Here is a 23,263-nt window from a genome sequence, read left to right as displayed (position 1 = left end):
ATTGTCTAATTGAGCAAAAGAGCAAGGGTATTATAAGAAAAAGCAACGCACCATTTTTTCTTTGTTTGTGTGAAATTCTATTGAAATTCAAAGTTCTAGAGGCTTATTATTCTATATAATAATATTCTATAAATTGACAGTTACAGTTACCCACGAAAAAAGATTTTTATTGGATTTGTAGAAAAAAAAGGAAGTTATGGAGTCACCTTGAAATTAGGCTGTTTTATATATTTTCAGTTTTCTGATCTTTTTCCACTTTCTTTCTAAGTTACCCACTTTGTCAAAGTTCTACCTTGAAAATGTGAGTTTGTTAGAGTGGAAAAATATAAAGCAAGCTGTTCTGCTTCTGGGCTTTACTCTATTCTTATTTTCAACACAGACCCATCGTTAAAATTCTTCTTCTTATTTCTTAGTGGTATATCTTAAGTACACAGTTCGAGCTTTGTTGGGCAATCTCATATCTGTTCTCGAGGAGCCTTCGTTTTTCAGAGTTTCATAGAATATGAAGTCCTCTAAGCGTGTAAGCTTCTGAGTTCTTTCTCTCTATCGATTCTGAACTCTCTATCGATTCCAATGAAATTTAATGGGATTGCAGGAAGAGGTTGGGATGGGGCGTGGGAATCCATGGATTGATCAAAGTTATTAAAGTGAACAAGTTTAGTATATGAGATTATTTATTCTTCTAATATTTGAATTCTGAAATTTATGGTTGTTGGACGTGCAAGGATGTGGTTTCTAATGTGAATCAGTTAGCTCCAAATTTTCAGTTTTGTGAATTTCTATTTTATATCTTCTGCATTTTCTGTATCAATATGAATTTCATCAGTTCTTGGTAGTTTAGCCGATGGTGTGACTTGTTTAATTTGTCCATTTGGTATTGATTCTGCCGATGGAACCGGAAGCATCTCTTGGTGAAACTCCTTATTGTTGTCTAAAAGTTCAAATCAATCTTCATCTTTATTCAAGAAGTTGGAAGGAGATTATAGTAATCTGGAGTTTGTGTAGAGAAACTGTGGCTTGAAATTTGAAAAGGGATGTAGGTGCGGCTGATGATGAAATCCTCTATTTAGAGGAAGGATCTGGGGTTTCCTATTGTATCAAAGTATGAAATACTCAGCCGGGTTGTGACAGGGATGTATAGGAGGACATGGGCATGTGAATAAGAGTTTATTCTGAAGGTACTTCTAATGACTAGTGAGAAATAGGAATAGTTTCACACAGAACTATATGTATTACTTCAACCAAATATATCTTCTTGAAGTGGAATGTAGAGTATCAGAAATATCAGAATCTTTCAAGGTTTTCACTAACCAGCAATGGATGATTTATCAATTGAACAAACAGTGGTGAATGAAATCTTTGAACCTTGAATGTTAATCAGAAGGGTGTGGCGCATCTGGGTTTACATGTTGCATACTTCTGAGCTTGATTTGAATTGCCTTACTCATTTCAGATGCCTAGTTAGTGAGGACTTGACTTTGCTGCTGTCTTACTACTTGGAGACATTTTTCTTGAATCAAATCATCTTCCTAGTCCCCATTAGATTCACCAATCAATAGCCATTTCCTGCAGGAAACCAGTAAATTTCATCTATCTATCAAACCTAGCCTTATTACTGCTGGGACAAATCAATTTTTACATTGGGTTGCTAAAATCAAAATCACCACCATTAGAGATTATCTTCTGAAAACTGATTGATTCTGCCTTATACTCTTTGTTTCTTCTTTCAGGTTTCTCTGCCGGCAGACCCAAAAAAAAAGAGATCCTACCTTTGCGCTATCTTTCCTGCAGCTTCTTTGATTTGTTTAGTTTTCTTCATAGGAAGTATATTTGTTGCAACAGATTACACAGAGGTATTTATTCCTTCTTTAATTCTCATAGCTAGTCTTGGGAAATGATTGAACACCTTATATAAGGTTTTTGCATGACCTGGCTCTGGTTGCCTTTTTGGGTTTTAAAAAATAGATATTGTTTGGAAGGTGACTTTTCTGTGGCCCCATCTAATGGCTGAGCTTTTATTTTCATTTAATGTAAGAAGAAATTTTACAGATCAAACTATTTCATAGATTTGAGTTGATTATTTGTTCTTGTCCCTGGCTTTAAGAGGATTTCTCAATTTCATTCTTTCACAGACTATCATTTACTAATTCTCTCTCCAGACTGAAAAGAAGTAAATCATATATGGTTTTCTGTTCTCATTCTTCTTCAACATTGTTTTACACATGATTTAAAGTATAAATTCTCTGCCTGTATTTTAAGTGGTAGCTGGCATTATTCCTATTCACCATTAGGATATCCATTACATAAAGAATGCTATTCAAACTCATTGAATCATATTAATTTGGGTCCCCTTAGGCTGTTACACACAGGTTTGCAAGATGGCATACTGATGAAGATGTTCCAATTGTTGAAACTGTTACATGCAAGGTTAGTTTCCTCTACCTTTTACCTTGTTTGTTTTAAAAATTCTCAGCCATATTTCCTGTATCTGGTAAAACATGGAAAGTTTTCTGATTTAAACTTTTTATCTGTTTTAGAATCAATCCACGATTGTTGAAACTGATACATGCAAGGTTAGTTTCCTCTACCTTCTACCTTTGTCCTTAAAAAATTTCAGCCACATTTCCTGGTATCTGGTTCAATGTGTTTCGGAAACTTTTCTAATTTATGTTCTTTTATCTGTTTTAGAATCAAGCCAAGCCTGAAGGCAGTGAGACATTACCTATGGGGATTATTTCCAAGACCACTAACTTGGATTCACAACCTTTAGCGGGTCCAACTAATAAAAGGGTAGGTGAGAACACACAGAGTAGTCTTAATTGGTGGTAGAATTAATCTAAGTTAAAATTAAATTGTCACTGTTCAGTGCAGGTCCAACTTGTTTCTTGAGATGTCAGAGTATGTACTGGATATGCTTGCAATTGTCAAATGACCTTACCATTTGCTTCATGAATCTTCTGAATCCATGAGAAGTTTTCTAGCTGTTTGCTTTTGTTGGGTCCATGTCCTTCATTTATGCAGTGTAGTAAAAACTTGTTACAGCCGCTTATTTTAAATGCTCTAAACATTAACTAAGGATATATTTGTTGGTTCACGTAAGGCCGTCTCTGACTCTTCTGATCTTCTCCCCAGGTCATGTAGGCCTACTGCTTGTTATTCTAACACCTCTAATCTGTACCATATCACTCCTCAAAGTTGTTCTAGTGATGTACCTTGTACCAAATGCCTTTTCCTCTAAACAATAATTTCCAATGTGTTTGGACTGTGGAGGACCAGGGTGGGAAGCAGTGAATACCAACAAATTCCCTGTTGGGTTGTTGTTTTACCCATCCAAGAAAACTCACCCCGAATCTCATCAAAATTGATTGGGTTTTTTATGAGAGTTCTTGGTGTGAAATTGTTCCAGTAGCTGCCTCGTGCAGTGGGATGAATGTTTTGGATGGGGACAAGGTCTATTACCACAAACTGAAGTACCTGTGGAAAGAGACTGCTCTCTGAAGTCTCTGAAAGCATTAAGATGCTGGAGAGAACTCTGACCCCTTGCATCTCTATCAGAGAAATCTACAATTGTCTCCTTTATTGCTATGACAGCCTTGGCCCTTGATCCTTCAGTCCTTTCATAGAAATCACTGGCAGTATATTTCATGAAATAAGGAAAAGAGTATATTTTGGCAAATTGGTGAATAAGTGTTTGTGCTGTCATCTTAAAATTTGATCCTGAGGGGGCAGGGAGGCACAATCAAACAGGCTTACCATGGGCCTTACAGAAACCTAGGGATTGTATCTTATGTTCTGAAAGTTCAAATCCATAGCAACACTGCCAGTTCTGCTGATACTAATAGAAGGAAAAAATGCTTCCAGCTCCTGAGTTATGCTACAGGTGACAAAGTTACAATTCACATGACATAACTGATGCAAAAGCCAGGCACAACCAGCAGTATGAGAGGAGGAGGAAGAAGAGGCCAAACTAGTGTTGTCTATCATGGGTTCTGTTATTTGTTTTATTTCCTTTTTTGATTGTTGTTGGTTGGTAATAGTCATTTGGATTAGGATCTATTAATTAAAGTCTCTAAGCAAATCATGTTTGGGTTTCACTACCATTATAGATAGATGTGAAGTGCCGACAACATGACGAATAGAACGGTTAGATTTTTCTGAAAATGCACAGATACGGACTCAGTAGATGCTGCAATGGGTCCAGTTGTATACTTGGTGGATTCCATGTTGGCTTGGGTTGATTGTTTGTCTACTATCCCTCTAACTTTCTCCTTCTCTACCTGAACTACAGGTCAGATCTGTTGAACTACTAAACCATGTAGCTACCTGCTTCCTGTTAATTATCAGAATTGCCACTGATTATATGGTCCTTCTATAGTCTGTTGAGTTGTTCTCAAATAGTTTCAGAAACGTCTGGTTTATTCCTTTCTGAGATTCTGTTCTGGTTTTCTAACTTATCTGATCGAATACATCAATTCTGGACCTGTTGTTCTCAGTCTAGTGTTGGTAGGATTCAAAATTTATTTCTGTCGGTGCAGCAGACTATCTACTTAAGTATCCCGATTTATTGGACTTAGCATAAATGTATAAGCACATGCATAAATGCATTTTTTTTTTTTAAATTTGACCTCAGTATACTATTTTTCCTGTAATTTTCTTGCACCAGGATCCAAAGCATTCAATGAATTTATTAGCCATACCTGTTGGAATAAAGCAAAAAGAAAATGTCAATAAAATGGTTAGAAAGGTAACAGAGCTATCCTTCTCGTCACTTTCTTCACTATTCAATCTTGTCTATCTTTGTAGTTAGTTCTTATGCTACACTGGTTGCTGCAGTTTCCATCAAATGATTTTGTCGTGATGCTTTTCCATTATGATGGCATGGTGAATGAATGGAATGATCAAGAATGGAGTCATCGTGCTTTACATGTTTCTGTAATCAATCAAACCAAATGGTAATATACATGATCCATTAAAAATTGTTTATACAGTAACTATTAATGGAGCCTTTTTTTTTTTTTTTTGGGGTGTCTGGTCTCACAGTGCACTGTTACTCTTGTGATGACACAGGTGGTTTGCTAAGCGCTTCCTACATCCAGATATAGTTGCAGAATATGATTACATTTTCCTTTGGGATGAGGACCTTGGAGTTGAACATTTCAATCCTACACGGTTTGCACCTATATTGGCCCTTTCTAAGTCTTGAAATTCTATGTTTCAGTTATTTACTTAGATCTTAAGAATACAGAAAGTGATTGCTGCCTAATGCTTGGATTTCTTCATCTTTAAATGGTTTTGTTTCTGTGAATTAAATTGATATTTTGAATATAGAAATGCTTGTTTGTATCGGCTTTATTATTGACTAAACATGCCTTCATGTACAACTCAGCTTGGAAGTGAAACTTCCTTTTTCTGAAACCGAAGTAAGAGACTGGTTTGGGAAGCAATCTCCTTGACCATTCACCCAATTGAGCTTTTATTTATATACAATCTGTAAACAGACACAAGTTCCAAAATACCCATACAAGAGCAGCAAGTATATAGTATACAACATAAAAGGCTAAATTATTTCTCTTTGCATGTTTGGAATCAATCATATAGTGCTCCTCTGTCTTGATGAAGAAGTCTAAGGTCCTATAAACATCAGTAATCTGCTTAATTTTCTTGTGTGCTAAAGAATCTACTTAGTTGAGTATGATATCTTTGTTGATTCTTAATCTCTTCATGAAAATTAGTAGATCAATAGGCTTAAAAAAATTGAGAAGAAATCCTTTTTGTTAAACTTATGAAATTCTTTGAGTCTTTTTGCTAGTTGCTACTATATTGTTAATTCAGTTATATTTATTTGTTTTGCAGTTACCTATCAATTGTCAAAGAAGAAGGGCTGGAAATCTCACAACCTGCTCTAGATGCGGCTAGATCATTTATGCATCACCCAATTACTGCACTCGTGAATGGATCGAAAGTGCACAGGTGTCATTGTATTTTCTTAACATAGGAGACCTCTGGGGTCAATTATCATCCTGACCCAATGAATAGTAACTATCTGATTCTTTTACTTGGTGCTGTCAACCCTGCTGCAGTGCATGGAATATAGATTTCTTTGATCTCAATGATCATTGCATTTAGAGGAAGAACTGTAGAAAATTTTGTTCTTTGTATTGGGAAATGCCCTTTAATTGGTTTTGGTTCTTCTATCCACAGGAGGACTTCCACAGCCAGTAGTCCAAGATGTGATGTGAACAGTACAGGTCCTCCCTGTTCTGGGTAAAGCTCCTTTAACTAATATATTCTTTGCTTTGAAGTCCATTTATGTTAACACAAATGTCTTACACCCAAGGAAAGAATTATTCCATTTACAATAATTCAGAAAGTATATCTTGTTTCAGGTGGGTAGAAATGATGGCTCCGGTGTTCTCACGAGCATCGTGGAAATGTACATGGTATATGATCCAGGTGTGGCATCTTTCATATAATGTAGATTTTTTTTTAACACATAAATGGGCAATTGATCTTGGGATTATTTGGTCTGAGATAGAGTGGGTAATCCTTGATAAACTCAGCAAAAACACTAGAAAACTTCAACATATTCCTAGTGTTCTGGTTTTCACCTGTTACATCCCTGTTAGGTGTCAGTTGCCAAACCTGATAATGCTACCAAAGGCTTAAATGGGTTTTACAAGTTTCTTAGGTATCACTCATCAACTCCTTGTGTGGTGTCATCGTTACTGACTCTTATATTGTAACTCCTCTCTTTCATCAGAATGACTTAATCCATGCATGGGGCTTGGACTTTCAGCTTGGTTATTGTGCACAGGTCAGTTCTCAATCCTAGAATGTCATCATGTCCAAATATCTCTTGTTCATATTTGACTGATTTCTGAACTACTTTTGTGATAGGGGGATCGAACGAAAAAAGTTGGGGTGGTTGATGCTGAGTTCTTAATTCATCAGGGCATCCCTACCCTTGGGGGCTTGGAAGGAAACACTGTAAGAAAATTGACACATAAACAGAATTTTGGAGGAAGCTTAATGAATCACTTTGGCTAGATCTTCCTTTAGTCTAAAACTTTTCTTGTTGCATATAAAGCACAAAAAACAGGTGGAAGTTAAACTAAGACCACTGTGTTGTGTTTCTTCTTTCTTTTTGCTGAAGAAGGCATTTGTCCCAAAGAAAATTGGTGGCATATCTTTTCAAATTTATATGCAAAAGCACCCGAAATTAAATTAGAGTTCCCAGATGTGATTGTTGTTATCCTTATGGTCTCATGTGGGTTCATCTCCAATCTGCAACTATGAGTCATTTGCCGAACCTATATACTTGTTACCATTTTCCTGGTGCATGTTGGTTTAGTTACTCATTGTGATTCATGGTCATTTGTGCAGAAAACTACTGAAACATCAGTTCCGGCTTCTCAGGTATAATTTCTAAAGCTGATGTGTCAACAAACATTTTCTGTTTTACACAAACTGAAGATTTTAAACATTTGATTTTACAGGCAGCATCCCAGTCCAATGAGAACAAGAGATCTGCAGTAAGTACATTTTTACATATATATATATATTTCTGAAATCAAACCCTTTTTATTCTTGGTAATTATTTTCATGCAAAGGGTTTAGTGTGGTCTTCTGAAATCAAACACTTATTATTCCTGGTAACTATTTGTGATGTCTCTCACTCTATTTAATATGCCTGTCCAAGGCCCCTGAAATCCCCCCCCCCCTCTTCCAATGGTCTTATGATATATTAGTGGCTCTTGCTAGATTGCTTAAGGGGTTTGATGGCCTCTTGTTCAGCCTATTTGTTGCCGTTCTGTGTAAGGTTAATTTAAGTCTTTGGCAGGTGAGGAAACGGTCACTTGATGAATTGGAAATGTTTAAGAGAAGATGGACGAAATCTGTGCGCGATGACAAATGTTGGATTGATCCCTTTCACATACATACAAAGCAATAGGTATAGTGCTGATTACATGGTCTTCCGAAGTAAGTTGTTCATGGTATGATCTTCAGTAAACATTCATCAACCACAGAACGAAACGATCGAAGCACAGCTACTGATGAAATGTTTTGAGTCATGATCACAGATTTACAATACAAGAAAAGCTATAACATAAAGTGTATCTAATTAGATGTTGTCAAAATCCCAAATCTTAAATTTTTTCTATTAAATTCTTGTAATTATTGACAACTAAAAGATGCATACTGTTTCTGAGTAAGCATCTAATAAAGCATAATTTATTATTCTTCAGTTGATGTAGCCTTTAATGGTTCAAATTTACTTTTGCATTTGCCCAGCAGAACATTCTCTTGCAAACCTTGTGTTCAGTATACAATAAATCTAACTAGAGATAAATTGGATATGTGCATATCCTGGAGCCATCCTGCGTTTTCAGCTGTGATACACAAACTGTAGCCATTGATTCTTGAATGAAAAAAAGGCATTCTTGTTGCTTCAAATGTGTATCAAATTATCTTGAATATGCCATTCATTTCACCTTTTCCCCTTCTACTCCATTGAATGTGCTTCTCTTGTAGTGTTCTATGAAGAAGAATTTTAGTACACATACAAGCCCATTAAATTCAAAGAAAACATTGCCGGAATCCCTTGATCAGCTTAGGATCAAGGGACGAAAATTACATTCTGCTTTGTGATTTTGATATTGAAAACTTAATAATGAAGAACTGATTCAGGCTCCCAATCAATTCATTACTGGAAAAGAAAGAAAAGAAAAATACAGAAAGAACAGAACAATCAATTCAGAAACTCTAAAACTGCATAATATCCAACCAAGATGGGCAAGGTAAGAATCATCCCAAATATCACGCTGCAAGAGAATAACAAGGTCACCATATTAGACTCATTTCTGATAACAAAAATTACTGAAAAGAGACGAAGCAGAGAACTTACGCGGTACTAAGGACTTCGGCGTGCAATCCATATTCCTTGGCATATATGAAGGAGGTGATGGACTGTGGCAAGGCTGCCTGTAATAAAAGTTAATGGCAATTCTGAATGAGTTGAATCAGGGGATTCTCAGCTGAGTTTTCGCTTATAACAACTAAGATGATGAGTCTCACCTGGATAATGACGATACGCAGGACATCCCCATGCAGGCCTACAGCCATGGAACCAATTGCCATAGCTGCTGGACCAGCAATGAACCTTAACACTAATCCAAACACTGTTAGGCTTGGACCACACGCCATAAACTTCTTCTGCAACGCCATGAAGAGCCCTGCATGAATGTGTGGAGTAAAACACACAAATTAAACACTTATTTTGGTGAGAACATTCAAAAATTTAAGACCCAAAAAAATGAAAAACAAGCCCAGATGTTGTCTCTGCTCACCCATGCTAAACATCGCCATTCCTATTCCTGCTCTTGACATGATCATTATAGAACCCTCAATAATGCCTGGAACCTCCAAATGCCACCTGCTTATACCAGCAACTTGCAGGTCAGTAAGGTATATATTTTTGTGAGACTACTGATGTAATTGTGTTTTTGTGTGTGGTTGTCATATATTTATATGTACCTGCTTGCAACAAAAGCCCATGCTATGCCCATGAAAGCAGCGTAGGAGTTGGGATTTAATGCAAGCTTTAGCCACACAATCTTCATCACAGACCACAAAGATGGTCTCTGCTCATTTCTTTCTAAATCCTTCACTAATTCAAGTGGTGATGACACAGTGTGAGAATCAGGGAGCATTGAATTGCTTCTCGTCTGGCGAAACTCCAACACAAAGAGAAGAACAGTAAGCCAGACGAGTCCTTGTAGGACAGAAGATTGTACCACAAGGTCTACTGCCTTCTGACCATACATGGCCTTGAGCAGTGGCACACCAATAACCAAAGAATTAGTTAGAGTTGATAAGGAGAAGCCTGTTATGTACCAACAGTAACTTCCCTTCCTACTACACTTAGCCCACAAGGTGAGAACTATAAGAATAATGACTTTGGATATGGCATCTGCTCCTATGAATTTATAGTTCATTTTGAAAGGATCAACATGAGCTGCAAACTCAAAGGTGAATAGAGGGAGAGTGAAATAGCAAACAAGGAGGTTAATTGCATTGCACTGTTCAGGTGTGAATATATGCCACCACCTTACTGATCCAAACCCTAAAACTAATGCAACGTATAAAGGACACGTGGCCTCCACCACCTTGTAAACATCATGCCACCCTATCATTCTCTCTTTCAAAACTTTATTTCAGAACTCTTTAGAAGAAGAAGAAGAAGAAGAGTAGTTCTTCAGAACATGTAGTTCACTGGTGACCAACAGTGCAGTTGACAACATATATGTAGAGGCGAAGCATTACACTGTAGTTGCTTCTTGGGTGTTTCTCTGTGTTATTGATTCTATGCTCTTGATATATTCTCATCCCTGCAGGTTCTTTCACTTAGGACGAATGGGTTCAAGAATTATTCCACCAACACCTCTGGAAGGAGGGTTTATGATTTCAGCTATTATTGTTATATATTCTTGCCATTAGACAGACAAGATCGTCTGTAGATGAGATTCTTGGATTGAAGAATATATATATACAGAATAAATACCAATCCAAAGGTGATGGGAAAAAAATATAAAACTGTTTTTGTCTCTAATGAAAACTATCCCAGAAAACATATACCTTCTACAAGATTTTAGCAGCTTTTAAATCATTAGTCATGCACCGTTTATTTTCTCTTCTATGTTGTTTTAGATCCCAAAAGAAAATTTAAGATTTTGACATAAATAAAATCTAGCTTCTAGCCTTCTAGGGGTTAGTTTTTTTGGATATCAAAGCCAATTTGATTCTTTAGTGCCGGCAAAGATAGCCACTTGTTAGAGGGACATTTTCTTATTTTCAACCATTTTTGTGCTATTGCAATGGTTGCTGAGAACCATATATTATTGGCCAGTGAGTAACATTGTCGACTAGAGAACTCCATTCTCAGGGAGGAATCAATGTGTCTAATAGATTCGGTTCCAGAAAGCTTGGATTAATTTCACAAATTACATGCAATTAATCTAATCGATCTGTCGAACATACATGATAATTAACATCATATCAGAGAGAACATTACAGGACTATTCTCAGAGCTCCCATTCCATGGCATTACAGACTTTGATACCCAGGATGGTTAATTTGGTAAGGATCAAATCTCCTGAATCGACCTTTCCAGGATTTTATGATGAAGTTGAATGGTTGTAAGCAGAGGCGGAATCATGATTCAACATTAGGGGGCCGAAAAATGAAAGTCAAGATAACATTCAGTTGAGAAAGCACTAATGCTTTTTTCGTCATACATATGGTGTGGGTCCTTATAGAACCTATTGGGGGTCCCACATTTGAATTATTATATTATATTAAAGAATATGCTTACATATATTTTGTGGGCCCCACACATATTATATTTGAAGAAAAGAAGATAAATTATTGATAATGATATTTTTTTTTCCCACAAAAATATAAGTAAATTAAAGCAACAATACAAAAAAATAGATATATACATGACTTCAACCCTAAAAAGTTAGATACAAATTAAAATTTTCTTTGGTAGGACCAAGGTACACAATATCACCGAAATTCGGCGAAATATTGCCGAATTTTGGTGGTTTCGGTTCACCATGAACCAAAACCTAAACCAAAGTTCGGTTTTGCAAAATTTTGGCAAAATTTCGCAAATTTCGGCAATATCAATTTTTTTCAATATTTTGGCTATTTCTCTCTATTTTTAGGCGATTTCTCTCGCAATTCTATAGTGAAATCTTTAAGATCAATGGAGAATCTTACTAATTTTGTCCCAATGATTCAAGACCCAAAAGGCAATGTGTTAAATGTGCTTAGTAAGGAGAATTTACATAAAATAGTTAATGAAAATAATTTAAATTAGGCAAACATTTTGTAGTAAAATCTTCAAAATTAATGAGCTATCTTATCAATTATATCATAGTGATTCAGGCCTCAAAAGACAACATGCCAAATGTGGTGAGGGTTTAGTATATACATGAAAGAATTTTGGAAATAATTTAAATTATGAATGAATTCTATAATAGAATCTTCAAGGTCAACAGGTTATCTTTCTAATTATATCCGAATGATTTAAGCCTCAGAAGGTAACATGTTAAATGTGATTAAGAAGAAGTATTTATATAGAAAACGATAAATAAATTGAAAAAGAGAAAGAATACCTAATTGTGGAGGAGATTTTTTTTTAAATTTTCCTTGCTTATATAGAAAGAAAAGAGAATAAATAGAAGAAAAAAAAGTGAGAGGAGAGAGAGCAGAGATTGAGAGAATAAATAGGGACTAACGACTGACGAGTTAGTTTCCAATGACACTTTAAATACCTAATAAGATTTTTTTTCAAAAAATTTCTTTAACCACACGTAGAAAAAGAAGAGAATAAATAGAAAGAAAATATGAAAGAGAAGTGAGGGGAGAATAAATAGGGATTGTGGAGTTAACTTTTAATTAGGAATGACATTTATACATATTATTTTACCTTTAAAAATTATTCTCAATATTGAGAGCGGGCCAAATAGTGATATTTCCCGTGTAGGAAGAGAAAAAAACTGGAAAAATTAAGGAAATTAATATAAAAATTAAAAAAATTAAGTAGCCCCGAGAAGAAAGCGAGCCCTAGCTGGTCCCTTTGGTCTTGTAGGTAGAGCTGGTAGTCGATGATGGAGAACTAGCCCAAGAAGAGGAAACACCGCGTCAAGCAAGCGCCTGGTCCCTTGGTTAGGGAGGCTGAAGTCATCAATTTGACTGTTGACTGCAAGTCTGATTTCAAGAATAGGTCCCACTGTGGTTCTGTCCCTGGTTGCATGCATGGATATTGAGTTGACCACAGAATGATTTTACGTTCAATTTTTTCTGAAAGAATTAATTTCACTGTTCATGCTTGTATCAAAGTTGAATAAGAACCATTCAACTTTCATTGAAAACAAAAAAAAAAAAGACGCTGATGACTGTTTATTGATCATTATATAGTGAATCTATAGAAACATCATTAATCGAGGCTTCTCCATTGTACATTGGCACAATTCATTCATGTGATTGTCACACCATTATACTATTGAAAGATGAAAATCATTGAAAATGAAGGCAATTCCCCCAGTTGCTTGAATTATTTGTTAATTTTTGTCTAATACATCAAGGATTAAGTTCCTGTCCAATTCATATATGCAGGTTGAGGGAATTTCTGACTGATTAGAGAGATCACTCATTCCATCAAAGAGATGTAACAAACATTGACTTCACACTTAAAAATTGTGAGGCAGAGATTGACCAAGAAATCCAAAATAAGAGAAAAAATCTTGAAACATAATAAACCGATAGACTCAAATGAAGACATGAATTTGTTCTTTCTTTTTTTGTTTTTTGTTTTGAGCCAAATTCAATTGGTGATTCTTTAGCTTGGTTGGGACATTCGATAAAGATAGGACTTTTGTTCATATATGTTACCACTTCTTAGCTTTTGGAAACTTGTATTTGGGAGGATTCAAACAAAGTCCAAGTGCTCTCTATCCAAGTAGTCCATTCTGTTCTTCCATATGGTCTGCCCATGATACACGGACAGGCCGGTGTCAACCCAACTACGAGGTGGACAATGGGGTGGGGGACGACCGTCCCATAAGATTTTCATTCCCTCGTGTTGGTGAAGAATATGACATGTTGATGAGCCGCACTCAACTCCAACACTAGAGTGATCCAATTCAACTAAGACCGATCATATTTGATTTGCTGAAAACCTGAATGATAGGAATTTTGCAACCACTAAGAGGAATCGTTAAACATTGAGCTAATCACTGTGATCGACGATCAAGTGAGCTTGAAGGCTTGTATCCGAAAGAAAGAGTGCTCTCGCACTTAGATCTAAAATTGTAGAGGAGAAATCCTAGGGAAAAAAAAAAAAAAGAATCCCCTTGCCTAAACTCCTGCCCTTTTTCTTATTTATACTTATCTACATATGCTTCTAGTCCCTACTAATAGTTTGATCCTTTTGTTTTGATTTGATGGTTTGTATTAGCCTGTTCATTTGAGCATCGAATGTGTATCATTTTGTATTAATTTATTGAAATTTGAGCCGGATTCAGATTTCTTTTCCAAAACATCCCAAACTCCTTTGTTCTCCTCAATAAATCCTCTATGTTAAAAAAGAATATTAAGAGACATGAAACATGACAAGATCCAACTCAACACCTATCAGCTGTGAGGTTATTTTTTATGATGAAAGGGCCTAGGTCATTGATAATGTTTGTCTAAATTTTTGTAGGATTGTTTACATTGGCATATGTGGTGGTTCCATTAAAAATTTTCACTTAGGGCTCCACAAGAAAGTATGCTTTTTGGTCGTTGGGTATGAGAAAAGATCCTCTGTTGTGCACATTCATACCAAATAGATGGTTGAGAAAGCAAAAAACAGTTAGAAAGTTGTTAACTTTGAAATCAAACTTTTAATCTCAACCTTGTATTTAACAGAGAAATTAGAGTATTTTGCACAACAGAGAGAAACCTCTGGTGCGTGCACAGCAGAGATTTACTGCCGCTGAATCCATTTTGCCGGCGGAATTTAAAAGGCAGCAGCCATTTTCCTGGCACCATCTGCTCTTTTCTCTATTTTTTCTCTTTTCGAGTTTTGAGAATTTGAGGTATTAAAAGATGGAAAAATTAGCATAACCCACCTTTCATGGGCACTCGTCTTCTGAATCGATGGCCTGTTTTCTCACTCCTTCCAAACCCATTGGTGGTTCTCTCTCTTTGAACCGGTCAACTCCAACCATTACCATCATCACTGGTTTTCTCAATCCTCCAAAACCCATCACTGGTTTCCTTAAACTCATCTTCTTCCTCCATTCTCTTTTATAGCTCGAATCAGACCCAGACCTAAAGACCCATTGAAGAGGATTACAAGGAAAAGGGATTTTCTATGGCATCTGTGTTTCTGCATCATGTCGTTGGTGATCTAACAATTGGGAAACCAGATTTGGTTGAGTTTCATGAAGGCGAAACCGTCGGATCGGCGATTCGAGCCATTGGGGAATGCAGTGAAGGCGGGATACCCGTGTGGAGGAAGAGGTCGCAGAAGAGTGTGGTTGAGAATGCAGAAATAAGGCAGCAGAGATTCGTGGGTATAATCAATTCTATCGATATTGTTGCATTTCTTGCCAGAGAAGAGTTTTTGGTTGATCAAGAGAAGGCCTTTAACACCCCAGTTGCTGAAGTTGTTGTGCCGAATAATTCTTTGCTGAAGGTGGTTGATCCTGCCACCAGGTGAGCTTTGTTTTAAATGTTTGATCTTGTCGTTGTGAAAATTGACTTATTTTTGGAATCCGATTTCTGAATTTTCAGTTTTCAATTGGTATCTCATGTCTGTATTATGTTGGCATGATTGATGTTCAATGCTTTTATCTAAGATCTTTATTCCTGGTCTGCAATTATGAATTATGTATCTTTCGATTGATTAGAGATCCTGATGTGTCTCTTGAGAGTCTTTGCAGCTCTCATTTGATATCTACTCTCCCAATTCTTCACAGTGATTCATTGGACTTCTTCCTTCAGCTATAGTATGAGTTTCATTTTATTGTTCCAATTCGACTTTCAATATGTATTGCACTTCTTATATCTGGTAATGGATTTTCTCTGTTGAGTTTCTGTGAGCACTTTTATTTTTATTTTTAGTTTTTTCAAATGGAAGTTCATCAAATTCTTCATTGAAGTCCTTTGTCTTTAATAACTAGGTTGCCATGATCAAACAATGGATCAGCAAGGTTGTACTGTTTCTAACTATATAACTTCCAGATTTCTGTATGTTTTTATGATTTACTGATTTTTACCGCAGCTATATGTTTTTTTTTTATTGCAGTGCGCGCTTGTTACTATGAATAGATACTATTGAATTTCTTCTTCTTCTTTGATCAAACATGTGACTGTTTTCTTCTCTCCAAAATTTAAACCTCCCACCTGGTGGTCATTGCCAAAAAAGGGGAAGAAGGGTGCCTGCACAGGGGAAGGTAGTTTAATTTTCTTAAAGGATTTACAATTTCTCACGCCTCAAAACGCCCGTCATCTTCACTAACCGTAGTTCCTTCTTTTTTCTTCCTGCTTGAATTTTTTGTCGGTAGTTAAACTGTTACTAAAGGTCAACATCTCTAATGAAACCTATGAATGATTTGAAATTTAAAATAAATAAAAAAAATGCTGGATGGGTGGAAAAGTTGATCCTAATCAAATTCTTTAGTGATTAGTACACACCAACATTGTCCTGTCGTAGATTTATCCATCAGCTTCTTGATTATGCAATCTCTTCATCTGCTGGAAACCATTTGTGAACAGCTAGCTGCTTGAGAGTTATCCCTGCTGGTCATCATCAATGACCTCATTATTGATAATTCAAGTTCAACCTCAAACTGGGGAAATCAGTGGGGAGATGCATTGCAGTTAGGATCAATAAAATAATCAAGACCATATAATATAAAAAGCATTTTTTTCTTTTCCCTAATTGACATATTAATGAATAGCATAAAGAACAAGGAGGATGGATACTTAGATAGAAGAAGAGGAGTAGGTAAATGGGTTATCTCAGTGCTTGGTAGGTATCTCAACTTTTGAACCATTGATTTCACTGCATAACTGAGGCTACTAGACCACAAACTCAAATTTTCCAAAAAAAAAAAAAAAAAAAAAAAAACTCAAATTTTCCAAGCCTAATTTCCTCTTGTAGTGAAAAGGGCTTATTTATAGCTTGGCCACAGCTGTACAAAATAGGAAGTTCGAGAAGTAGAAACTAAGCAACTAAAATGGATAAACATCAAAATGGAACTCCTACAATGGTGACAGACTGAAATCAGAAATTACCTAAGTTTCTATTGCAATAAAATAAAATACATTTTAGAACTGAATAAAAGTTAAACTAATGGCAGCATTAGGGTAGAATCTTTCTCCACTTGATGAGTCAACAAAATCTTCGAGAAAGCATTGCCATGCAACGGAAATATTGGTTGTGATACTGTTCAGGTGCATCCTGTTTGGGCTTTTTTCTTCATTCATGCCTCTATTTGCCTTGTATGATGCTCCATAAAACCAACAAAAACTTGCCATATCAACAGATCAGGCTGCCTCTCACAGGAGTCGCATCCCACAACTTGATCAACCTTGCTGAGCTGGTTTTTGGGCTTGTTCCTATGGGTACATATGGACATGTATTCCACATCAGTTATTTACTTTGATCTCAGCCTCTTCTGTATCTTGATCACCAAAGCTGGTAATGTTCCATGTTAAGAGTTGTAGAAGTATGAAGCACATAAATATTTTTTAATGTTATGGCAATGTTTTCTTCTTGTTAGATTTTACTTTCCTCTAGAAATCACTTTCTGGTCTCCCCCCCCCCCCCCCCCGGCCAAAAAAAAAATGGGGGAACCAGAAAAAGAAATGAAAATGAAATGGTTCCCAATCAGGCTGCCTCTCTCTTCCACTTCTTTTTTTCTTCTTTTTCTCCTGCTAAATACTATGTGGTTACTCTATGATATGATTCTGTTATAGCCCAGAAAACACAACCTTTAAAGCCTTTCTAAACATATTCTTTTACCAATTAGTCTTAGCATTGAATTCTCCAATATACATCGTGCCAGTTTTTTATCAGCAACTAATGTCATCTTAAGATTAATGTGATATTGGGTTCCAAACCTCTGCCTGAAAGGTTCAACCGAAAGCATATGATCATGAGATTCAGTGCTTCACATTATCCAAGCTCATGATATCATTCAAAACGCATCAGTAGAAATGCCTGCATGCCATACATAGTTGAATGATGTCTTAGGTTTTGCAATCCTTAAAAGAAACCATTCTACACTAAATTGAATATTAGTTAAATATTTTAGTAAAATGGTGCATTTAAATCCTACAAAGCCGTTGGTTTTTGCTGCTGGTTCCAAGCGCAAATAAAGGAAGAGGGTTAGTACATCAAGCGGGGAGCCGGCATTCAAATAAAATTAAAAAATAAAATAAAATAGAATAAAAACCCATCGGTGATCCAATTTTACATGGATCCTAGTTTTTTTCTACCTTACACTAGGGTCACCTTTGGAAGTGATATGCTACACTTTGACTTGGGAGTAGTGAATAGTGAGCAAGGTTTGCCAGGGCATGTATTGTAAACAATGTGCTGGGTCGGTGCTTAAAAGCGGTGAAAAGTAGGCAAGCTTTCTAGCACCATGGATGACTATGACAACTAAAATTGATGACATTATGAAGAGAACGACTAAACCAAGGGAAGAATTTATTAGTGAGTGGTGGATGTCAAATATTTGGGGATAGGATTAATATACATTAAGCTTGTGCTGGAAAAAAGAAGCTGTGTAAGTTGGATTGGATGAACTGTGTGAAATACAGTTTCAGGAATACGTTGGTCATTTAGATGCAAGTAATTTGTTTGTTTGTTTTTTTTTTTTGTTTTCCTCTTTTTTTCTTTTTTTTTTTTTTTTTTTTTTTTTTTTTTTTTTTTTTAATAATTGGAGAAGATTTGGCCAGACACATTAGGATAGTCCATAGATGCTGTGGAGTATATGCAAGATATGGATTTGGACCGCAGAATGAAGGCTACTAGTTTTAGATTTTGTTGTGTCTTATGATTCTTATTCATAGTAAACACATATTTTGAAAAGAGAGGATTACTTGTTATCTTCAAAAGTAGGCATCCTACGAGCTGAATGTATTTCTTTCCAACTATTAGGACAATGGGTTGTCGTTGAAGGATGGTCACGTTGTACTAGGGGAAGGTCTATGAAGTGTCGTGGATAAGTTGGTGGAGCTTAAAAGGATAAAACTTGAAATGATCAATGATAAATTAGTCAAGCAAGGAAGGTGGGACTTTGACGGAGACACCAATACAGTGTGGAACTGACATAGTTTTAGATTGGCAAGGATCCAATTCGAAGGCCGTAACCAAGGTACGAGATAAACTAGTCAATTTGGTTAGGTCAAGAATGGGGTATTGGTCAAATTAGGGTCATTTTGTTAGGACTTACAGTATGACATTGGGTTATGTCAAGTGAGTTAGAGTAATCTAACAATGATGTTTTGAATCTTTTGATGCTGGAATTGCATAAATCAAGTAACAGAAAATTAGGGCTTTAGTGAATATATGACTTGTTTGTGCTTGTGTTGTAGGGCAATTATTTATTGTAAACTCATTCTTGTTTGTTATACTGGGGTGTTCAGTTGATGTTGGACATTGGGCTTGAAGCTTCCTGGTAGTTGAAGTTACCTAAAGTGAGGTGTCCAGTTGCTCCCCAAGTGGGTGCCAGGTAGTAGCTCCTCATGAAGTGGAACTGACCAAAAGAGTAGTGGATTCAGCATATATGAATCCCATTTGAGGCATTGCTCTAATGGATGCAAGCATGTGCTCAACCACATGTATGTGTGTGTTTGTGTGTGAAAACTCCCATTATTTTCTCTTCATAACAACTGAACTGTTTAACCTATGGTCCTTAAACCTCTGCAATAAAAAAAGACCTGTATCCTGAAGCCACTTCTCACGGAAGCTTTAAACATGTTCCATCATTTTACTTGAAGATTTTGTACAAATCATTCATAAAGTTGAAACTCAAAGGATCAGAGGAAGTGTGGTCTCTCCCAAAATCATCTATACTAGATGACCTGCGTAAATTTCAGAAATAAACCAAGTTAATGCTAGCAAGTTTTATCTCACCTCCAGCACCACCAGCAGAGAGTTTCAGAAACTGTTTCAATGCCGTATTTTGAGGGTGTCTGTTTTTTAATACATTAAAATCTTAAGTTCCAGTTCTTGTTACAGTTTATGGGATTTGTTTCTAGGCCTAATATTTGTTAAAGTGGATGAAAAGTCCGAAGAGATTGGATGTTTTCATTGAACATATCATCTATTTGTTTGATACATAAGATCTGAGATTTTAGTTCTTGTTGCAGTTTATGGGATTTGTTGCTAGGTCTGACATTGGTTGAAGAGGACAAAAGGTCTAAAGATGTTGGATTTTTTTCACTGAATTTGTCTTGCTATCTTTTTTATCCATTCCATTTGGTCAAATTTGTGATCTAGTTGTGCACCAAGTTTTGACCCTTGTTCTTGCTCTTGTCTGTCTGTCTGTTCTGTTTAGTCTTGGTTTATCAGGCTACTGCTACTGCTACTACTACACACTCCCTAACCACATCCCTGAACTGCCGTAGCTAACCATTTTGAACTTACACAGAGAAAGGAAGTAAAGCAAGCTAGTCGCCTTGTCTGTGTTCCATTTCAGCTATGGTTTTTAGTTCCAAGCGTTCCCCTTCTGGAAGCTATTGAGTGACTTCCCTCTTTTACTAATACGTTCCTGATTCTTGTTTCTCTTGCAAGACTCATAGACGCGCTGGACCTGATGAAACAAGGTGTTGCGCGCCTCATTGTGCCAAAGGGTGTGGTGTGGCAAGGCATGAGCAAGCGTTTCTCATTTCTGTATAATGATAAGTGTCTCAAGAAACCCGAAGTCTATGCAAGCAGCAGCTCTCTCCCAATCAGCACTCCCCCCACTTCCATTTGCCATGACAACAAGTTCTGCTGCCTGTCAAGAGAAGATGTGCTTCGTTTCATTATTGGACGTCTTGGCACTCTAGCACCTCTGCCTCTCTCCTCAATCTCCAGTCTTGGGGCCATTAACCCGATCTATCGCCATATTGATGCCTCCTCCCCAGCCCTTGAGGCTGCCCAAAAGCACCCACTGGATCCCAGTGCTGTGGCCGTTGTGGAGTGTACAGCCGAAGGTCAGCACAAGATTATCGGGGAGATCTCAGCCTCTAGGTTATGGAAATGTGATTATGTTGCTGCTGCCTGGTCACTGGCAAACCTGTCAGCTGGACAGTTTGTGATGGGAGTGGAGGATAATGGGTCTGAAAGAGCTTTTCCGGATATCTTTTACAATTCTCAAAACAGAGGGGATGAAGAAGACGGTGTGGTTCGAGGTGCACGATCAAGGCTAAGGACATTCTCCAGCAGAAGTATTGGTTTCTTCAGCAATCCAACAAGCCCGTCTGTCGCTGCTGCTACAGGGAGAACTATGTATAGGGGAAGAAGTACACCATTGATATGCAAGGTAACAAGTTCATTAGCCGCAGTGCTTGCACAGATGCTGTCTCACAGGGCAACCCATTTATGGGTTACTGACGCTGAGAATGAGGATGTCTTGGTTGGTGCAGTGGGTTACACAGACATCCTGAATGTTGTGACAAAGCACCGCATTACCATTCCCTCTGGGGGAGAAACCCCTTTGATGTGAACTTCTTGGTCTGCAACTTAGGCCCCCTTCTTTATGGTTCATATTTTTGTTTCTTTTCAAATTTTGGTGTGATTTTTGATCCTTCATTTTGTATTCAAAACTAGAAGTCACAGAGAATTGATTACACTATCTTGAAGGCAGTCAGGACCCAGAGGACATTAACAGTTGAATACACCAAGTCCTGTGAACAATCAAAGCTCCATGGCATAGGGAATGGTTTCTTTAATGACTAGAACTAAATTAAATTAATGTACCAACCCGATTGCTTTATTAATTCTAATTATTTAATTAACGTGCTAATAGTTAACTAACTAATCACAAGTAGTTGAGATCAAACTTGATCAAATCCAAAATTTATATTATAAACCCAAATTGAAGAGATCTCCAAAATGGAGGATCTTTTAGGATTAGGGCAAGAAGCAGGCCATATTTAACTAGATATTAATCTGGTCAGTTTTATTAATGTGGATTCATATCCGAAGGAAGATCCAAGTAAATTAAAAACCTTTCTAGAACAAGCATGAAAGCTTGAGCTTTGGTTGTAAGGATTCCCTAGATCAGATCAAACACACACGCATAGATTATGGATGGTTTGTCGAAAGGGTTGTGTTGCAGAGGTGTAAACCATATAAAAATTAGAATGGATTTAGGATCTGAGTGATCTGACAGACCACGTTTCTTGTGCTCAAAAAATTATTTGTTGGAAAGTGAGAATTAATTCCTTCAATGGGGTCCCCTCCGCATTCATGGATGTTAGCCTTAAATTAGGGTTTCAAATTAAATGGCAATTACTCACAAAATAAATAGTGAAATATTCTTTATTATTTTTCTTTGGAGTTTTTTACATGAGCCCCTCCATTTTTATGAGAAACAAACCGCACCTCCTCTAGAATAAAAACCTTATAAATACCCCCCACCGTTAACTCCGTTACTTAGGACTGTTAAATAATCTTAATATGACCATATTACCCTCAAATATTGTAACATTTGAACTTCATTTTCAAGAGCTTTTTACATGAGCCCCCTCCATTTTCATGGGAAACAAGGTGCACCCCCTCTAAAAAAAAAAAAAATACCTTGCAAATATCCCTTCCACCGTTAACCCTATTACTTAGGACTGTTAAATAATTTTAATATGACCATATTACCTTCAATATGGTAACGTTTGAACTTATTATTTTCAAAGTCATACCACCTCACTCATCACAGTTACTCACGATGCATCGTAATCTATCATCACTACTACCAATCAACGCCCACGATTACCACAGTAGGAACATTTAAGGAGAAGCAGTGCATACCTCATCTTGAGGAGAAGAAGAAAAAAATATGCAAGTGAGGTACGCACTGCTTCTCATCAAATGTTCTTCTGGTGGAGGGGGTATTTGTAAGGTTTTTTATTTTAGAGGGGGTGCACCTTGTTTCCCATGAAAATAGAGGGGGCTCATGTAAAAAACTCTTGAAAATAAAAAATTCAAACATTACCATATTTGAGGGTAATATGGTCATATTAAGATTAGTTAACCGTCTTAAGTAACGAGGTTAATGGTGGAGGGGGTATTTACAAGGTTTTGATTTTAGAAGGGGTGCGATTTGTTTCCCATGAAAATGGAGGGGGCTCATGTAAAAAACTCTTTTTCTTTTTAATTTTTTTTTGGGTCGATGACCATTGACTTATTCATGGATGACCTTAGAGCCACATCCATTGACATTCTCGATTGCTAAAACTGGCAAAGTTGAATTCTCAACTCATTCAAGGCACCACTTGGGTAATTGAGAAATCGATAGTGATTGTTAATTTAGGCTCTTTTTGGTATCAATTATCATTGTCAATTATGAGAAATTTTCATTATTTTAAATTGTTTGGCATCTATTCTAAATTTTATTTTTATTTAAAATAATAGAAAAAGCTCCAAAATTCATAATGAACTTTTTATCCATTATGGATTATGATGAGAATTTCATTATCTTCATTTGTGTAAATT

The 23,263-nt window shown here is 36.6% G+C and overlaps 3 protein-coding genes across 3 annotated transcripts; 2 read left to right on the top strand and 1 right to left on the bottom strand.

Moving 5' to 3' along the window:
- The first annotated feature begins 380 nt into the window (after nucleotides 1-380).
- LOC149010604 (uncharacterized) lies at nucleotides 381-8,174 on the top strand. The gene is made up of 16 exons (XM_089163150.1): nucleotides 381-520; nucleotides 1,731-1,853; nucleotides 2,356-2,427; nucleotides 2,538-2,573; nucleotides 2,689-2,790; nucleotides 4,664-4,744; nucleotides 4,834-4,952; nucleotides 5,068-5,169; nucleotides 5,854-5,970; nucleotides 6,202-6,264; nucleotides 6,387-6,453; nucleotides 6,761-6,814; nucleotides 6,898-6,987; nucleotides 7,384-7,416; nucleotides 7,497-7,532; nucleotides 7,841-8,174. Exons 1-16 carry the CDS (start codon nucleotides 503-505, stop codon nucleotides 7,949-7,951), a joined length of 1,224 nt encoding a protein of 407 aa, XP_089019276.1. The 5' UTR covers nucleotides 381-502; the 3' UTR covers nucleotides 7,952-8,174.
- Nucleotides 8,175-8,653: 479 nt separating this feature from the next.
- Nucleotides 8,654-10,242, bottom strand: LOC149010603 (auxin efflux carrier component 5-like). The gene is made up of 5 exons (XM_089163451.1): nucleotides 9,535-10,242; nucleotides 9,348-9,433; nucleotides 9,076-9,233; nucleotides 8,906-8,982; nucleotides 8,654-8,822 (listed from the first exon to the last, which is right to left on the bottom strand). Exons 1-5 carry the CDS (start codon nucleotides 10,191-10,193, stop codon nucleotides 8,750-8,752), a joined length of 1,053 nt encoding a protein of 350 aa, XP_089019577.1. The 5' UTR covers nucleotides 10,194-10,242; the 3' UTR covers nucleotides 8,654-8,749.
- A 4,067-nt stretch (nucleotides 10,243-14,309) lies between these two features.
- LOC149010602 (CBS domain-containing protein CBSX6-like) lies at nucleotides 14,310-21,805 on the top strand. Its single transcript, XM_089163201.1, has 2 exons — nucleotides 14,310-15,267; nucleotides 20,363-21,805. Exons 1-2 carry the CDS (start codon nucleotides 14,924-14,926, stop codon nucleotides 21,276-21,278), a joined length of 1,260 nt encoding a protein of 419 aa, XP_089019327.1. The 5' UTR covers nucleotides 14,310-14,923; the 3' UTR covers nucleotides 21,279-21,805.
- The last annotated feature ends 1,458 nt before the right edge of the window (nucleotides 21,806-23,263 follow it).

The sequence above is a fragment of the Hakea prostrata genome, chromosome 7 (assembly GCF_041222555.1).
Source record: "Hakea prostrata isolate BN-2017 chromosome 7, UWA_Hpros_2, whole genome shotgun sequence".
In the NCBI taxonomy this organism is placed as follows: domain Eukaryota; kingdom Viridiplantae; phylum Streptophyta; class Magnoliopsida; order Proteales; family Proteaceae; genus Hakea; species Hakea prostrata.
Note: the sequence above shows the minus strand (reverse complement) of the source record. Positions and strands in the feature narration are given on the sequence as shown.

Excerpts from the sequence above, each read along its gene's own strand:
- LOC149010603 (XM_089163451.1), bottom strand. The coding sequence starts at position 10,193 with ATGATAGGGTGGCATGATGTTTACAAGGTGGTGGAGGCCACGTGTCCT. Across the intron at positions 9,434-9,534 it reads TGGGCTTTTGTTGCAAGCAG|GTGGCATTTGGAGGTTCCAG; the intron begins GTACATATAAAT and ends TGGTATAAGCAG. Across the intron at positions 8,983-9,075 it reads TGCGTATCGTCATTATCCAG|GCAGCCTTGCCACAGTCCAT; the intron begins GTGAGACTCATC and ends CTTTTATTACAG.
- LOC149010604 (XM_089163150.1), top strand. Across the intron at positions 1,854-2,355 it reads TTGCAACAGATTACACAGAG|GCTGTTACACACAGGTTTGC; the intron begins GTATTTATTCCT and ends GGGTCCCCTTAG. Across the intron at positions 6,454-6,760 it reads GTACATGGTATATGATCCAG|AATGACTTAATCCATGCATG; the intron begins GTGTGGCATCTT and ends CTCTTTCATCAG.
- LOC149010602 (XM_089163201.1), top strand. The coding sequence starts at position 14,924 with ATGGCATCTGTGTTTCTGCATCATGTCGTTGGTGATCTAACAATTGGG. Across the intron at positions 15,268-20,362 it reads GTGGTTGATCCTGCCACCAG|ACTCATAGACGCGCTGGACC; the intron begins GTGAGCTTTGTT and ends TTCTCTTGCAAG.